We start from the raw sequence: 19706 nt of genomic DNA on the forward strand, positions 1-19706 counted from the left end.
TGGTATTAGCGAACCGCGAATGGCCAATGCGGTATGTACAAGTGCTTTGCATAACATTTCATCGATAAACGCACTTTGTATACGATATTTCACATTGACTTCGTGGGTTCCATCTTGGAGCGGTGGCCATCTTATGGTTGCCCTCACATAGGCTACACATTAAGGACAAGTACAGGCCTTCAGAACACATGCGCCTTCCATTTGACTTCTCTGTGACCTATGCGATTTGGCTCCTCCGCCCCAGGTCAGTCCGGTCCCACGAGCTCTCCGTCCTACGGCCACCTGTGATTATCATCAGGGTTTGACACACCATAAAGCCTTTTCATCCCACACAAGCCTCCGGCTAATCTCTTTCACACCTGACTCTTCCTGCTTTATGGCTTGATTTACAAACAGGAGGTGCCCGTGTTTATTGGGGTCTGCTGATATCTGATGTGGGATCTGAGCCTCGCTGGGTAAATAATTGTGGGCTGGCTTAACTGGAATGTGGGATGGTCATCATGACTCTGCCTTTTCGTTTGTAATGAATACATATGAATGACCATATCGTAAAACGAGGAATGTGTGCCTGAAGCATGATATTTTGTATATAAGGAGAAGGCCGTTTCTGTAAGTTGAAGCAGTCTCCTGAGAACATACATTGTGTTGTACTTCTCGGATACCTGTAATTGGTCTGCAGCCAATAAATTGATCTTTGACTTCACCCAGAAGACTCTGTGTTTCTGTAGGTCTGAAACAGGAAGAACCCGAAGTCTTAGGGTGTGTTTTAAAAACCCAGTACTTCAGTTGGCGCCCAACTCGGGGCGATTTCAGCGGTACCGGTCCAAGCCAGAGGTTCGTGAGGAGCTTCGTGTGGAAATTCCGGAGGAAGGCCGCCACTTCATCGACCCCTGCATGTCGACGTGGTCCGAAAGTCTTTTCTGCGAGGTTCTCCGCGTCCCGACGGCTACGAAGGACTGCTGCCCTGATTAATCGCCCTGTTTTGGACCCTTGACGATTTGGTAGAGCGAAACAATTGAGAGAGTCTTCTGGTGACGCCATCGATCATCGATATTCAGTTAAGTATAAGTGGAGCGTCTCCCAGTTTGTTTGGTATCCTTCGGGAATTTGGTAACCTTCGGGATCGCTTTGATTTGGAGCTTGCAAGTGCCAAAGCCAGAGGACTCGTGTATTCACGAGATTATCGTATTCGATACTCCTTTGAAGTTTGAAACTAGACTAGTGAGCGAAGATGCCTGGTTCTAGTGTATTTGGAAGATTGTTTTGTTTGGGTTGTAGAAGGGATTCCCAATTAGAGGATTCGTGTCCGGTTCCTCCAATTGGAACTCCAACTTATGAGCTTTATGTAAAACATGGCGTGGGCCCCATTGCATATAATGAAATATGGATCCGGTACACCAGAAAGGACGGTGTTTTAAAAATGCCCCCAAAATGGTAGTTTCGATACAGATATCTTAGATAATTTGGAAGTTAAATTATTTAAAAAGAAAGCCCGGCCGGCGATGTTTGATTCTTTCCGCCTATGGCGAAAGGAAGCCAAACAGAAGGAAATTAAGCTAGCAAAAAGGAATAAGAGAGAAAAAGGTATGTCAATGATGCAAGCAGCTGTGCAATTTAAAGATAATGAGGAGGAACAAATGAATGAGCAGTTACATAGACAGCGCAAACTAGGGATCGATAAATGTTACCCGGTTTTGTCACCCCTTGTACAAGATGAGACAAAAGAGAAAGAGAAAGATTCCCTAATGTCCCATTTGCTAAGTTCACCACCCCCGTATGCGCAAAATGCCACGGCGCCTCCACAGCTCGTAAATATGCAGCCTCCAGTTAATGTGCCGCAAGCCTTCCCACAGCCGCCAGCTCCTCCTCAGCTGGCTCCTATCCCTGCAGTGCAGCCCTCTCAAGGGCCGCCAGTTTTGTTACCTGTTGCCCCTGCGCTTCCTGCGACTTTGCCTAGTACATCAGCTGCCTCCCCTGGCGCTCTTCCTTACACTACCCAGGTACCTGTATCTGCATCCGCTTTTCTTCCCTCTGTCTTTCCCCCCGTTTTCGCCTCAACTTCTCCTTCAGCACGACAACGACTAGCTAATGTAGTTACTAGTTTAATGTCGCCTCTCTTTGGGTCATCTAGTATGACCCCTGGTTTACAACGTAAGCAGTTGCGTAGTCAGCTGCCTAATCCTGAAGAGAAAGAGGTATTAGATCACATGGCGCGTAGGTGGATTGTTTTCCCTTCACTCTATGATGTGGAATCAGTTGTTAACGTTTTTCACCAATGGGACGCCCCAAAACAGAGGTATGTGTTTGAGAAAATGTGTGAATTCCTCTGTGAGGAATTGGAGGATCATGGTTCAAACTCAAACCCGCAGGAGTTGTGTCGAGTGCGATTTGATTTTGGAACAGGTACAATTGTGGGTCCCGATGTAGATAAAGCAGTTGCGACTTTGCTGTCCTTCAGGAATGGCGATTGTCAACAATCATTGTTCGAGCAGGAATTCCCTGTGGGGAAAAAGGGAAAAGTGCAACAATACCCTATGAGAGAAGTCCCTCCGGTATGGAAGGAAGCCGTTGCGGCTGATGCCGCTCGAGGTATTGCTGCTGCTCCAGCTCATTTCCAGCGTGGTTGGGTACATGTCCCATGGAAGCGTTCTGAAGTGTTAGCGCTTAAGCAGACATTGCCTGACCCCCGTAAAAACCCTGCAGGATATTATAAGGAGTTATCATAGACTGCGGAATCGTGTGTCATGAATCTAGCTGACATAGATATGTTGTTCGGGAATGTGGTTCCACAGCCTTTATGGGGATCCATTCGTAATGTAGATCACGCTGCAGAATTGGGTAACACATGGGCTAATATCGTTGCCGCAGACACTAGACAAGTTGGTGGTGCAAAACCTGAGCCCCTAGTAGCAGAACTCCCTGGTAGAATTATTACCTACATGAAAACTATAATGCCCGCGATGCGCGTGAATTGGGATAAACTATCCGCATGCAAGCAGAAGAAAGATGAAACAGTGTCCGATTTCTTTACAAGGTTTGAAGAAACGTTTATCGACCACAGTGGTCAAGACATGAGTACTGAAGGTGGCCAACGGTTATTTGTTGATAAATTTGTGCAGAATTTGCTTCCCGAGTTGTGTAAGAAATTAAAAGATTCAGAGAGTTCTTGGGCTGTTTCCTCTTCGGCGCAAATACTGGCTACTGCACAGTATTACGAAAATAGAGATAAAGACGAGAAGGATAGAACAGACAAGAAAACGAAAGAATTGAAAACGAAGGTCCTTTTACAGCAGGCTTATCCGCCACGTGGAGGACAGAATAATTATAGGCAAACCCAAGGTATCTATCAGCAACCCCAACAGTTTCAGAATAACCAGCAAATGAATGGGTATTATCAACCACGTATCCCTATAGGTCCCAATCAATGTTCATATTGCAGAGAGGAAGGTCATTTTAAGTATAGTTGTCCTAAATTGTTGCAGCGTACTAATAATGCGTATTGCACAAGAGGTAGAGGTGGTCAGCAAGCTCCTAGAGGTAGAGGGCGTGGAAATGTTCCCCAGAACGCGTGTCCTCTTCCGCCTCAAAATACGATAAATAGCTTTGATCAGCAAGCCAATGCAACTGGTAATACAGCTCAGTACTAAAATAATGATTATTATGCAGAAGACGACAATGTGGAAGGTAACGATTACTAGGACAGCCATAGACAGAGAGAGGGAGTTGTTTCAGTACCAGTGGATCAGAGTGGCCCGTATGTTAAGGTGACTACAGCGGGTGTAACAGAGCCCTTTCTGCTGGACACTGGTGCTGCAAAGAGTTCAATTATGCATTCAAAACTCCCTGGCGCGCCTTTGTCTGGCGAAATGAATGTTTCAGTAGGTTTTTCTGGCGCCCCAGTTAGGAACCCGATTTCTAGTCCTATGCCACTTTCTGTTGGACCTTGTGAGTTAAAAGCACCCCTCATCCTAACGACAGGTTGTGGTGAAAATCTGTTAGGGTTGGATTTGTTAAAAAGATTGCATGCAACGCTATATTGTTCCCCTTCAGGAGTACAACTTACATTAGGTAAGGAAGTGATTTCCCCGATGTATTTGTCAAAGAATACATTGCCACCTGAATTGTCATCCCTTCCGGATGTCCTTTGGGCCACTGGTCCCAATGATGTGGGTCTCTTGGAAATACCGCCATACGTGGTCACTTTAAAAGCCAATGTCAGATTGCCACGCATTCCCCAGTATAAGATCTCCAATGAAGGTCAGAAAGCGTTGTTAGCAATTGTCAGTGATTTGATTAAAAAGGGTGTAATTGAAGAAACAAGAGGCAACGTTTGCAATAGTCCTGTTTTACCTGTTTTAAAACGTACGGACCCTTCACAGCCACCTGTTTACAGATTTGTGATTGATCTTAGAGAGGTTAATAAGATTGTTGTGCCACAGTTTCCAGTTGTCCCTGATATAACTGCCTTGTTAACTATGATTCCAGCCTCCGCTGCATGGTTCTCAGTGATCGATTTAAAGAATGCTTTCTTTAGCATCCCAATTGCAGAGGAGAGCAGGGACATTTTTGGCTTCAGTTTAGGAGGTCGAAGCTTCCGCTTTAAACGCGCTCCACAGGGCTACTGTGAAAGTCTATCAATATACAGTCAGGCTTTAAAAGCGCAGCTTGATGCACTTGTTTTACCTAGTGGCGCTATCCTTATTCAGTATGTTGACGATTTACTAATCGCCGCGGATACTGAAAAGATTTGCAAAGAAGCTACATTGTCATTGCTGCGTCATTTGTCTGCCTTTCATCACAAAGTGTCTCTCTCAAAAATGCAATATTGTCGACAAGAAGTGACCTACTTAGGTCATCTCTTATCGAAGGAGGGAAGGAAACTCACCCCAGAAAGAATCCAAGCCATCGCACAATTGAGCGTGCCAAGAACACAGAGAGAAGTGCGTGCTTTCTTGGGCATTACTTCATACTGTAGGCACTGGATACCAAATTTTTCTTTGCTGGCAAAACCTTTGTTAGCATTAACCTGTAAAAACACAGCATTATGTTCAGCTCCTGTGTTGGGTACCCTCGACTACAGTAAGCCTTTTACATTGTATGTTCATGAAAAGGACGGTTGCGCATTATCAGTGTTAACACAGCCTTTTGGCGACAGACCGCGTCCATGCGCATATTTTTCGTCAACCTTGGACCCGGTAGCGAGGGCATTGCCAAGTTGTTTGAGAGCTACAGCCGCAGCAGCTATGTGTATTCGACAGTCTGCTGGATTGGTAATGGATAACACATTGATTGTTATGGTTCCACATGCTGTGGACACATTGTTAAACAGGACCAAGACACAGCATCTAACTAGTGCTCGGTTGTCAGGATATGAATTGACACTGTTAGCAAACCATATATACATAAAGAGATGCAACACGTTGAACCCAGCTACATTATTGCCGATTCCAGCAGACATAGATGAGATTGAGCAGCATGAATGTCTGTTCAGAACAGAAGAAGAGACGAAAGGGAGAATAGATCTTAAAGATACTCCCCTAACTGAGTGTGATGGTACCTTATGGGTGGATGGTTCGTGCTTCAAGCTTCCGAATGGTGATACGACTGCTGCATATGCTATCACGACTTTGCACACGATTGTTGAAACTGCACGTGTGCCACATAATTCGGCTCAAGCAGCAGAATTAATTGCCCTTACAAGAGCATGCGTGTTGTCTGAAGGAATGAAAGTGAACATATATACTGATAGTCAGTACGCCTTTGGCGTGGCCCATAGTTTTGGGCGGTTATGGAAAGAACGTGGGTTCCTGACTTCGCATGGAGCTAAAATTCAGAATGGCAAGTTGGTGAATGATCTCCTTGAGTCACTGACCTTACCGTTACAAGTTGCGATTATGAAATGCAGTGCGCACAGGAAGGTCACTGATGATGTTGGTCGTGGTAATGCGTTTGCTGACGAAATCGCGAAAGAAACAGCAAAAGATGTGAAGACTCGAATGTATGTTGCAGGCCCTGCAAGATGGGTTGGTGATGTTGGAATGTGTGAAGACACGATAGAGAGTGTGAAGTCCCTTCAAGCTGAAGCCACAGAGAAAGAGTTGAGCAAGTGGAGAGAAAGCAATGGTAAATTGGATGAGAATGGTTGTTGGGTTGATCTGTCAGAACATCGGCGATGGTTGCTACCTGATGCATATGTGCTTCCAGTGGTTACTATGGCACATGGAATGGCACATATCAGTGTGAAAGGAATCTGTAAGTTGTTGGCTCCAGTATGGCAGAACGCTGGAATTCCCAAGTGTGCAGAGAATGTGGTCAAGAATTGTATGGTATGTTTGAAATATAACCCTGGTAGAGGAACCCCGACTCCAGCTGGTCATTTTGCGCCTCCATCATATCCATTTGAGGTTTTGCAGCTAGATTTTATCCACATGGAAAGGTGCAACAACTTGAAATATGTACTGGTTGTTGTTTGCGCTTTCTCAAAATGGATAGAAGCATATCCCCTAAAAGACAACACTGCTTTATCCACAGCCAAAACCCTTGTGAAAGAATTTTTCCCTAGGTTTGGAATGCCAAGAATGGTGTGGAGTGATAATGGGAGTGAATTTGTGGGTCGAGTGATGAAGAATGTGTGTGAGGGATTAGGTATAAAGCAGAAATTCCACGCTGCAAATCACCCCCAATCAGCTGGATTAGTAGAGTGCTACAACGGCACTCTGAAGCTCAAACTGGCCAAAATCCAGGCGAGCTCCGGTCTTAAATGGCCTGACGCTCTGCCTTTAGCACTCCTATCTACAAGAATGACTGTGCATTCACGAGTGGGACTTAGTCCATATGAAGTGGTTTTTGGCCGCCCGGCCAATGTATGGGGTGTGCCAAGACCGACAAAATTCAGCGAAATCGAACATCCAGTACTGCTTGACTATCTGTATGAATTGATGGCTAAATTGCGTGTTTTACACCAACAGGTGCACGATACTCTCCCCCAGGCCTCTGAAGCTCCAGGACACCATATCGACCCTGGCTCGTGTGTACTCGTGAAAAACTTTCAGCGAAAGAACAACGATGAGCCCCGTTGGATCGGCCCTCACCTCGTACTTCTGTCGACAAGATCAGCGGTTCGAGTGAAAGGGAAAAAGAATTGGATACACGGCGCCCACTGTAAACGGATCCCTTTGCCTCTACCATATGACCGGTGGGTCCAGGAGGGTGTCGCTGATTCTGAAACAGACACTGTACCTCGTTTTGTACCATTTAGTGATGCATGCGTAAGAGGCACAACTTCAGAACAAGAAAGTGACGATATTTTGCAGGAAGCTGTGCCACCGTCAATTCGATTGGACACCACGGAGCCTGAACTCTTGTTTCAAGACCAGACAGTACCTGGCAGAAACCGATATAACTTGAGACCAAGGCCTATGGACAAATAAAAATTCCTTTCCCTTACTATTTTTTGATATTATAGCTCTCCCATCTGAAGGACTTTTTGATTTTTTGTTTTTCGAACCACCATCCGGGTTCAGCCGCAGGGTCGCGGTGCCAAGACTTTGGGGTACAGGCCGAAGACGTTAGGTCAACGGTTCTGGTTGGTCTAGGGCGTTCCCTGGACTGACAGGCGTACTCCTTAGCAGAAGATACTCACCCGCCGCGAGCGGCACGATTAGAGGATGGAGTTTTTCAAGATGCAGAGACCCGCTGAGAAAATGAACTTTAAGACGAAAATATGTAGAATAATGAAGAGCAAACGTTTTGTATTATTATGTCTGTTTGTATTATTTAGTATGATGGTGTTTACTGTAGGTTATGTATTCTTCTCCTCTCAAGTACCATTTGCACCCACTGAACAGCCTATACCTCCTCCTACTGTCTCCTTACACTCTCTCCACCCTCTGCCTGAACACGAACACGCTAGACGATCTGAGTTCGTAAACAACTCGTTTATCCAACTCCTGCACCAGCACCAGCTAGTTATGAATACAACCAATTGCTGGGTGTGTGGTTTAATGCCACATACCATTAATAAGGGTATCCCATATCTAGTGCTGCCGTTTAGCTATAATGGATCATCATGGGCATTCCAGACCATGTTTCTTTTTGCATTAGATGCCTACTCCCCGCGACAACCGCGTTCCATCAGACCTAGCACAAATAATAAAGCCTTAATGAAAGGAGTTGCCGATATGAGCAGAGATATCGACGCATACTCATCTATTCCCAAGGATGAATTGCGAGCTTATGTAGGTTGGAATGCGACGGGGTATAGCATTAGTCTGGGTGAAAGGCAGCGGAAAATTTCATCCCCAATTTGGGTCGTACCCCACATAGGTCGGTTCTGTTTACAAGGTAATGGTCAGAATCCAAGAGCTCAACTGGGGAAAAGTGACTGTACTGAAACGTACACTTTTCCATCACAGTTTTCCCCTGCGTTTTTGGCTGCCAAGGGTACATATTTTGTCTGCAATGACCGAGCATATACATGGTTGCCCCCTGATTTCTCGGGCACATGTTATATTGCAAACTTGCTACCGCCAACATTTACTGCTGCCTCTGATTATCACAAGACCAGAGTTGTAAGAGGCGTGGTTAGTAAGGAGGATACTGCCGGTCAGGAAGCGGGAGACTTCTTTCTGGGTTTCCTGCCGTTTTGGGGACCTATGGTCAATAGTAGGAACCTGAGACAACTGACTCGTGTGGTTGAATCCACTGTTAATGTTACGGCTGGTGCCCTTGGTAATTTGACAGCTGAGCTCCAAGCGGATCGCCTCATGACTTTGCAGAACCGTATGGTTCTAGACGTCATACTTGCAGACCGTGGTGGGGTATGTAAGGTCATCCAATCTAGCTGTTGCATTTTCATACCAGATAACGCTCCAACAGTTTATCAAGCCATCTCCAAACTGCATAAAATATCTGAATCAATTCACGTGGATAAAGGAGATTGGTCACTGGTGGGGTGGTTCTGGGAACTGATATCTGCCTGGGGTTGGATGATTCTGATGGTCATTGGAATGATCTTAGCCATTCTTTTCCTGTTCTGTCGGTGTATACAGTGTGCTCCTGCGATATGTGGCCTCTGTGCTACATTATGTGTAAGGAAACCTGTATCGAGGGACGAGCTAAGTAATAGGATGATGCTACAGCAACATCTCCATGACTTCATGAATATAGACCTGGACTCGGATTGATATGAGTATAGTTATTGCCTATGTAAGGGTAAAAGGAGGGTCTGTGGTACTTTAAAATTTGGGACCGCGTAGGAGGCAGGGCCCTACCCTGCCTATTCTGGTATTAGCGAATCGCGAATGGCTAATGCGGTATGTTCAAGTGCTTTGCATAACATTTCATCGATAAACGCACTTTGTATACGATATTTCACATTGACTTCGTGGGTTCCATCTTGGAGCGGTGGCCATCTTATGGTTGCCCTCACATAGGCTACACATTAAGGACAAGTACAGGCCTTCAGAACACATGCGCCTTCCATTTGACTTCTCTGTGACCTATGCGATTTGGCTCCTCCGCCCCAGGTCAGTCCGGTCCCACGAGCTCCCCGTCCTACGGCCACCTGTGATTAGCATCAGGGTTTGACACACCATAAAGCCTTTTCATCCCACACAAGCCTCCGGCTAATCTCTTTCACACCTGACTCTTCCTGCTTTATGGCTTGATTTACAAACAGGAGGTTTATTGGGGTCTGCTGATATCTGATGTGGGATCTGAGCCTCGCTGGGTAAATAATTGTGGGCTGGCTTAACTGGAATGTGGGATGGTCATCATGACTCTGCCTTTTCGTTTGTAATGAATACATATGAATGACCATATCGTAAAACGAGGAATGTGTGCCTGAAGCATGATATTTTGTATATAAGGAGAAGGCCGTTTCTGTAAGTTGAAGCAGTCTCCTGAGAACATACATTGTGTTGTACTTCTCGGATACCTGTAATTGGTCTGCAGCCAATAAATTGATCTTTGACTTCACCCAGAAGACTCTGTGTTTCTGTAGGTCTGAAACAGGAAGAACCCGAAGTCTTAGGGTGTGTTCCCCTGCACCGCTGGGTTTTAAAAACCCAGTACTTCAGCAGGACGGTTTTTGTTCTGCCGATTGTCCCTGCAGTACGTTTTATCAGTTGAATATTTGGATCTGTTGATGTTATTTGCTCTGATTCAATTTTTACTGCTACGGATATATATACTGCGAGACCTTCTTTAGGGCGCCCATAATTTTTATTTTTGATTGCTGGAACTGTATAATGTGTGTATTTTGGCAGGGGAAAATCTTCCTGTGCCCATGTCTCCTGCAGTGCTATTATGTCGCACTTTTCCCAATTGTTGGGTTGACCGCCGTTTTCTAACCATTTTTTTGCCCCCGCAATATTCCATGAAAGCAGCTGAATATTTCCTGAGTCTTGCTTATCTGATGTTACTTCCAGTGGTTAGCGTCCTTTTTCTAAACTTAGCGCTCCTGGTAGCCAACCCTATTTGTCCTGGCATAGATTAATTTCGGTTATTTGTTCATTCGGCTTTTCTCTCTTTAACAAAGCTGGAAGGTTGCCACCTATTGCTCCTTTGAGGACTGTGTGTTTATACTCGTTAATTTCTTTTTGGTTTAGTCCCTTCTTCTTGTTATAGTCAGAATTTAAGATCAAAGGGCCTGGATAACATGGTGCTATTGGCCTTGATAGTTTGATTCCCCAAGCTTCAAATTGCAGAATACTATTTATAATAAGCTGGACATCTTCTTCTGTCTGCCATGTTGTTAGAGTTTGCTCTATGTCTTTATTGTTCCCCTTTATTGTAAATTCTACAGCCAGTAGGTTCGACGAGTGCAGATGTTTTAGAGCTGGAATTCTTGCCGTCAATTTCAATATGTTCCCTCTATTTAGTGTGTCTTGTGGTCCTTTAGAGTCAAATTCTGGTGTCATAAGGATTTGCTGTCACTGAGTGAACGATTAAGGGTCTAGTAAATAGAGCTGCAGTCAGGAGCAGAGTGCGTCTGAATCGGCCAGTGTCCGCCGTGGTCAAGTGCAGTGTGCGGTGCAACCAGGAAGTGGAGTAAAAGGACTCGAAGAAGGTCATGACCTTCTTCGAGTCCTTTTACTCCACTTCCTGTTTTTCCCGCCGAGGTTATCCTGGACACGGCTCCGGAGCTCGATTTGTACTACAATTCAGACCCGCATCCGTTCTATCAGTGCCTCCCCGCCGATGCCATCCCAGACACGGCTCCTGAGCTCAACTCGCTGCAACAATTCAGATGGATTAAAACCCGGTTCCCCGGACACGCCGATACATAGAATTACACGGCTCCTCCGCTCTCCCAGCACCGCCTTTATCATGCCAACCCGGTTCTGATGATGATCCCAAGTTATTGGATCGAAACGCAGTCTACCTGTCAGCGCAATTGATGGCGCACTTCTCATGTGGTTCTTTGAATAACTGCCTATTAATTACCAAAAAATAGCGAACTTCTGACTAGAACCTCTGATTTCACTGTATATTTGTTCACTAAACTTCACTTTGCGCCGTTCCTAGCTGACTTCACACTGTCACTTACGTCGCCACACCGTTGTGTCACAAACACACTCGAGCACCAAGTACAATTCCGGTTGTTCACGTTAATTTATTTTGCTTGCAGTGCTGTTACAACTGTAATTTGTCCTTTTTATTTTATATTCCTTTGCCCTTGTCATTTTTGTTTGCTAAAAACACGATGCCATGTGCATATTTTTCAAAGAAAACCGACTGAGAGTCTCCCCTTCTTTCTTGTAATGCTTTGCACATGCATTCCTAACTGTCTTCTTTAAATGATACCAGTTGAGAAATTGTTGTTGTCTTTCATACACTTACCCTATTCTCAACGTGGTTTATGGGGTTTTTGCTCCTGTTGTTTGATACTAGAAGTTCAGTGAGGCAGGAGTAAGAACAGTTGAGCTGGCATGAGGAGCAATCTCTCCTGTGTAAGTTTGCCAATCATTTACGTTTTCCAGAGTTTCTTGGTCAGGAACTGTGTGCTTTCGTACCTGTCTATGTGCTAGGTTTGGGAGACTGGATTGTCCCGCAAACAGAGCAGGATCTTTCCCTACACCTCATCTCATCCACTGGAATTGGTATCCGAAAGAGGTGTGACCTACCACGCAGCAACACTTTGCTGCAGCCGGTAGTCCATAAGGTTGGCTACGTCTCTGCCTATTTTCCATCTTTATATCCATTATGGAATGTAGAAGTCTGCCTGTCAGTGGCTCAAGCAAATTTAGTGTTGGTCTGTCTAGGCCTTAGGTCTCCAAGGATCCTGCCTTTTTTCTCTGTGGAAGCCCATGCCAGATCAAGGCTCACCAGGAGAGATCAGGCTTCCTCACCCAATGCTGGGTAGGGGGCATCGGAAAAGGCCCTTTTTTGAATTGGGCTTCTTGCAGGCTGCCCCCCCCAAACCTTTTGACGTGCTCCTCCACTTTTTCTGACCTCGTTTTTGTTTGCATTAGAACTCTGTGCACTTTACCACTGCTAACCAGTGCTAAAGTGCTTGTGCTCTCTCCTTAAACATGGTAACATTGGCTCGTACCTGATTGGCATATTCAATTTACTTATAAGTCCCTAGTAAAGTGCACTACATGTGCCCAGGGCCTGTAAATTAAATGCTACTAATGGGTCTCCAGCACTAATTGTGCTACCTTCTTAGGTAGCCCTCTAACCAAATCTCAGGCCTGCTATTGCAGAGCCTGTGTATGCACTTTTACACTGTCATGTTGATGTGCCAAACCACCCTTTTACCAGACCCAAATCTTCCCTTTTTATACATATAAGTCCCCCCTAAGGTAGGCGCTGAATAACCCAGCGGACAGGGTGCAAGGTAATAAATGTTTTACATTTCCTGGTAGTGAAAAACTCTCAAAGTCTTTTTTCACTTTAGCAATTCACAATAAGGAAGCGATAAACTTTTCGAGTTTGGTGTCCCTGGAATCCCAGTTTAAAATCCCAACGTATGGTTAAGTCTGATTTTAAATTGCAATTCTGCAAATGCAACTTTTAGAAAGTTGGCCTTTTCGTACTTTAGCCATTTGGTGCCTGCTGGCTGTCTCTGACCACTTGTCTATGGTGGGTGACAGCTGGGCTTTGCATATTGCCCCTAGACAGCCACGTACAATTGGTGCTTAGGTGTGACTTGAAGGACTATCCTGGGAGGAAAGGAGGAGCCGGACCCAGCTTCACTTACACCTAAATAGGCTGTGTCCTGTCCCCACACAAAGGGCCGCAGAACCCCTGTTGTGAGTTTGGAGCCAGGGCCGGAAGGGCAGGCCCTTTGTGCACTTCGAAGACCTGTCTTTGAAGTCTCCCCCACTTCAAAGGCCCAACTGGGTATAAGTACTGGACCTCTGACACCATCAACTCAGTACACTTCTGGACCTGTGGAGACTCTGCTAGGAAGAAGGACTGCTGTGCTGCTGAAGGACTGCTACTTTCCTGTACTGCTGCTTTGCTGGACTCCTGCCTTGCTGTGCTGCCCTGCTGCCTGCTGTTCCCCTGCCTGGGTGACCTGTCCCACTTGAACCCAGTGTGACTCCCAAGGGCTTGCTGGCTGGCCTCCTGATTTGAAATCTCCGGGACATAAAAGACTTCCAACCTACCTGCTTCTGCACCTGGACACTGCCCTCTGTGAGTCTGCCCTGCCAATTGGTGCTACACCAGTCCTGGTTCATTGGAAGTGGGCCTAAGGTGCGTGCTCCAGCAAACCCCATGCATCCTCTGTCGAACCAACACATTCCTGCAGTTAGGTGGATCAGACCTGGTGCATCGCTTCTGTTGTGTGCACCTGAACCAGTGCATTGCCTCTGCTGCGTGGATCGTGTCATCCTTGACAAAGATCTCTCAAAAATAATGCAAGCTCCCCAATTACAGAGCTCGAAGTGCACTGACTATTGAATGAAAATGCACTTTACATGAATTGGATCATCCCAGAGGAAACCAGCATTACGTCAATAGACACTTAAGTGACTAGCAGAGTCCCTATAGCTTCAATTTTACTGAACAACTGTCTACCAATAGGTACCAAAATGGACACGTCCTTTGTCTCTCTATTGACTTTATCCTGAGAAGTATTATAATTATTTTCATAAATATTATTTATTGAGTACAATACAAATCTTTGAGTCTGGTCCTCTTTTCTAGGCTACCTTAATTTAAGGTACTCAATGTGGTGACAAGTGGAATTCACCTTGGGTTAGCCGGATGCCAGTACTATTCAGAATTATATGTTCATCTGTGCCCATCTCGGGCACCTGCCTTTATGTTATGTATCCTAGTTGGTAAGGATATTCCATCTTAAAGACCCTGAGAACACCTAGAAATATATGGGCGGTGTTCTGAGGAGCCCTCACTTTGTCAGAAAGACCATTGTGTCCAGAACAGGTCCCCAATGTTAGTGGGGCAAAAGCAGGAAACAGATTTATATCACAGAACAGTTCAGTATGTTATTCAAGAGTGGCTCCACGCGTGTTTGGCGTTTTGTTTTTTTACAGAGTTTTATATAGTGTGAACTTGACCCGAATCGGGTATCAGAGCGCTTTACATAGCACCAGTTGCGCTACATGATGACACATTAATTTTTGTTAGGCACGGGGAGATTAAGTGATTCACAGGATGTTCAGTGTCATTGCCGAGACTCAAACCCAGTTCCCCAGATTCGAGGTCGACCGCCCTAGCCGTTAGGCCAACTCCTCTCCCCAATTAGTAGATAGGGGCCTTCATTGGAAATCACATTGGCATTGCCCTTTCTGCGTGCTCTCATCAGCGTTCCAAGTTCAATTGTATTCTAATGGGGATCACTCACTCCAGCGGTAGACCTTAAAACTTCCAGAATGACAAAGTATAAATAGGGCAAGTGAAAAAGTACTCCTATTCTTCACAATTTCTCTAGTGGTTAGTTAGCATGTGGTAGTATTACTGCCTGTTGTCTTGATGCTCCATGTGATGTTCCTCTTGTATTGATGATCAACCACCGTCATACGGTAAACATTGAAATAGAAAGAGGAATACATGGTCTTAGTTAGGGAAATAAATTGACTGAAAGAACAGACACAAAGGAAGGAATGCTTGGTAAACAGGATGTTAGGAAGACCTGGGGACGCATCAAGCCATACCACGTGCCCCAAACCTGGCAAAAAGACTAGCAGACAAGTGGTTACATGTAGTAGCCTCCCCAGAGATGTCTAGGGCCTCTCCTTACTAAGAGAATTACCGGGCACACTGATTTTAACGTGAGTGCCAGGTTTCTGAGGTCCCAAAGCCTCCAGGACCTGCAGTAATGCTTATTAACGAGCCGGTGCAGCTCGGTCTATGCAGCGATGTCAAGGGACTTCCCTCAACAAGGGAGCCGCGGATACTTTGATTTTGACATAAATGGCCAACACAGGAAGCACAGCAGAGACCAGGGATTACTTTTTTTCCTAGTCACTAACATTTAAACAGCGGATTGTAAACAGCCACAAAATGCAGAAGGTTGATCCAAAACGTGATAACACAAGACCAATGCGATGGCATAAGGGGCATACCCTCCCTCCGGAGCAACGGAGGCGCTTAGCACCCTGAGCTCCATGTAGAACCGAGGGCTTCCTTGCCATCTGATCTTCATTTCACTTAGATATAGAAAGACTATAATTAAGTCTATTTGGCTATCCGACCTAATGAAATGAAGGTCAGGAGCAAAGGCGCCTTCACTATCTCCATGCTTATCTTTCTCTGTGAAACTTATTTTGTCTAGCATGGTAGCCTTCATTACAAACTCGCCTTTTTGTATGATAAAGAAACAGAAGCAGTCTTCCTTGCTAACCGCCCACTTCCGGCTCCTTAATTTTTGCTGTTTATGGGTCCGGGGTGAGGGGAACAGAAGACACCTTCCTCAAGGCAATTTCAGTGAGGAATATGCATGTTTATTTCTGGCCCACAAATCGTGATGGTGCACCTCTAACTCTTACATTACTGTTTTTTGCCATGAAAAAAAGAGAAATGCTTGGCACCAGCAATAGCGCAATGAAGGCAGCTGCAGGCTCACATTCAATTCGAGAAAAGCTCAGCTCTCTCAAGCCTTCCTGATGGCCATCTTAGGGTCACACTGTCTCGATGTGTACAAAAGGCAGTAGGGCGGTGATGCTCACACTCTGGTTCTGACAAAACGTTAAAAAAATTGCTGGTGTTAGTGAAAAAAATATTTTAAAAATTGTTGCTTTCTATATACTATCCATGTATGATATAAAGAACTATGGCATACAGTGTGATTTAGTGTACCTTCCAGATGTAAAGTAGTTCCTCGTGCATTACAGTGGATTCACTTACTAGAATGCAAAATGATGCACCGAACAGCTAATGGCAGGAGATGAAAGATGTAAACTCCTCTCGCCTGGTTCACGCAAAGTCTCAAAGCAATGGTTGAAGGTGACACACCCAAAGAAGCCTTTAGCTGAAGGGCTGACCAAAACCCTTCTATGTACAACAATAGGTTTGCCGTCAAGCCAACCCTAAACAGGAGTTCCAGTCCACATTCATGAGTGGAGACCTCCTGCTCTCAAATAAAAACAACTGGTGAACATAAAGAGTATTGGCAAAGTCTGCAGAAATGTATTGAAAATTAAAGCCAGGTCTATTTACTTTGCACAATTTTATGGTGGTGATAGCGTTAGTAAAATAGGTGATTCTGTTGGAGGTGATGATTATATTAGTGGTGGTGATTTGGTGTGGGTGTGTTTTTGATGGTGGTGTGGAATTAGTGGTGGTATGTAATTTGTGTGGTATTGGTACTGGTCATATTACATTGGTGGTGGTATGGCATTAGTGGTGGTGGAATGGTATTGGTGGTGATGGTGTGGTTGGTATTGGTGATGGTTGTGATATTAGTGGTGGTGGTATTTGTATTGGTAGTTGCCCTTATGGTTGTATTTTGTGGTATATGTTCTGGTGGTGATAGTGGTATTACATGTATGAAATAAAGAATTGATTATGACAAAATGTGTGATGGCTGAGTGTACTTTTAAGAGGTAAAATAGTCTCACCTGCATTTCATTGCAGGCATGCAAAGGAATTATGCACCACACAATCTCCTGCATAGGCAAGTGAGAAATACTATTCTTGAAAGAGCCTCTATGTATATTGTCAAACTGTCGCAGCTGTCTGCAGCCAGGCCTAAATAGATCCCAAAAGAATATATGTAGGATAAAAAGGAATACACCAATATTTTTGGTAAGAACATAATATGCTCTGCCAGAAACTTTGTCGTTGGTCTGTCTTAAAAACAACAGCAGTATCCAATTCCAAGTCATGCTTGTGGAGGTTTTTGATGCAGTCTGTGGGTACTGAATGACTTGCACTCTAAAGTGCATCAGGCCAGTGCACTGAACCGCTTTAACAAATGCTTTGTTGTACACTTATTCATGAAGAATAATACAATATTTCTGTTACTTAGCCCTTCACCCATGCAAGGTTGTAAAGCTCTGAGTGCAAATTTTCTAATTTCCATACCAATGTGACCAACACTATCTAGAAAGTCTGTGATGTAGATATGTTGAAAATCTATCAGGGCTTCAGGGCTCCAGCTCTCGTAGAACGGTTTGTAAGTTCAATAGTGATATAATTCTTTCAAGTTCTCTCCCCGTACCACAAAAATACCTTTTTTACTGGATAACATGGTACTCAGTTTACGTCTTAGGTCTCACTTAAGACAGGGATTGTGCTGTCGCTTGCAAGAAATGTAGTTAGCTTACAAGCTCGCCTACTGCTTACCCTTAATCTACTTCATTGTCACTCGTTTGTGGGCTTCACATTCTCTTCTTGTGTTTGACCCTGCCCTCAAGCATGGCCAAAGTCTTTGTGTCCCTCCACTGCTTACATTATGGGAGCTACTTTTTCTTTTTGCTGAAGCACTCCATGCAAGTGCTGTTTGTCTGCTTGTTCCCAATCCCGAGCTCACCCTTCCTCATATCACTTTTTTTTTTTTTTACTTTCAGCTGCGCTTCTGTACAACATGGCTATAAAAACACTGGCAAAGCCAATAGCTCTTGTGAAACCTGTTGGCTTTGCCAGTGCTTGTTTTATTAGTTAAGTACAGGAGACGCTCTGAAGTTTCACATCCAATTGTTATTTTAGTTCTGTGCTGCAGTGGCAGCAGAATGCGTATTGAGTAACACATCCACAATACATTGTTTATCCAGACTGAAAGGAATGCAACCTTACCCTACATAGTCAGTAACTGATGCTGAAACCTCTAACATTTAACAAAACTCAGTGGTGAAGTCATTCAGCACCTGTTATAACACAAGCTTTAACGGTCAGGGGCTTCCTGCGGTCACTGCAATATAGTCATTCTGTCTGCCACAACATGCTATTGTTTATGTGAGGTTTTCATCAATTATACATCAGAAAGTCTCTATTTCAGAAGGGAAGTTAAAGACCTTGCAATTGACTGCCTACTAACAACAGGAGCGTTGACATACAATCCATATTTTCTTTCTGTTCTTGGTGCCAGGAATTGTGTACAATTACAACGAAGCTGGTGTTCACAGAGAAGAGTGGGGCTGGGAGCAGTGTGTGGGAGTTCCGCTCCTCCAACCCGACATGTATGACCTTATCAACCAATGGGACAAGTACCTGGAGGACTTCTCTATCGCAGAGACCTGGCTTCCTCACAGGTACGTAGTTGGAATTATTAGGAAATTATTTACTGTAGGCGTGTCTGGTGTGACTGGTGGTTCACCCAAGCAGAACGCAGAAAAAATATGATAAAATGGTAAATAAACCATGATTCATGGTGAAGCCCCCCTTAAGTTAAATGTTACCTGCTCTACTTTGCAGCATTAAAGGAGATTTTATTTTGTCATTGGTGGTGACCAACGGGGTGAGACTAGCTTGCCTGATGTTAGTGTTCTGAATCAGGGGATGATTTGACCTGGTGTGTACATGCCGAAACAATTCACAGACCGCCCCACCACCACCAACATATTTACCTATATGATTCCACCATGGCATTGATACAGAAGAAGCTAAACTTGCCACTCAGTTGGTTAAAAAGAGAACAGCATGTTTACAGTTACAATTACACCTCTGCTATCTGCATAGTTGAGTGAGGTTATATATCTATACTCAGATGAGGAACTACCACTTCATTTTCACCAAGGTCCTTTCGATATTTCAATGTACAGCAAATTCGATTTTAATCAAGGTATTCCATGAACTGTGCAAGCCCTCTCTACCCTCCTTCTTAACTTCCTGGGGGTTCTCCCTCCTTTCACTCCCCACAGACCATAGAGACAGAGGAATACATGAATGAGGTGCAGTCATTCATGTTAGCTGGTAAGAAGATCAATTTCCTGAAAAACTCCTGGGTGCACCAAAATGCAGTCAAACCTTTAGTCCATGTATATGAGTTGAGCATTGGCCCTGCTTTCATCCATGACTGACAGCCTTCAGGATCAGTATGACGAGGGCAATCTGTCCACTGGCGGCGTGAGTCTGAATAGTGCTGGCTTGTTCAACCTTTGGGTCTGAGAAGGTTCAGGCCCACCTTTGGAGCTGCACTTCCTTTATTCTAGCATCGTTTTGAAGAGCAAACATTTCTTTAGCTCCCTCAAAACCTTTTTCCCTCTCCCACAGGGCGTGCCTATTAAGAGGCTTTTCCCAACTCTCACTTATTCTTAAAAACATTTTTGTTACAAGCATGCAGGAGTACT

General features: G+C 44.7%; 1 protein-coding gene across 1 annotated transcript in view; it reads left to right on the forward strand.

Annotated features, from left to right (window-relative positions):
• MKRN2OS (MKRN2 opposite strand) overlaps positions 1-19706 on the forward strand; it is a 56791-nt gene that overhangs the window by 25007 nt on the left and 12078 nt on the right. Inside the window, exon 3 of the mRNA XM_085624859.1 lies at positions 18506-18668. Within this exon, the coding sequence (XP_085480985.1) occupies positions 18506-18668 (163 nt within the window). The remainder of the gene's footprint in view (positions 1-18505; positions 18669-19706) is intronic.

The sequence above is a fragment of the Triturus cristatus genome, chromosome 9, assembly GCF_964204655.1.
Source record: "Triturus cristatus chromosome 9, aTriCri1.1, whole genome shotgun sequence".
Taxonomy (NCBI): Eukaryota; Metazoa; Chordata; class Amphibia; order Caudata; family Salamandridae; genus Triturus; species Triturus cristatus.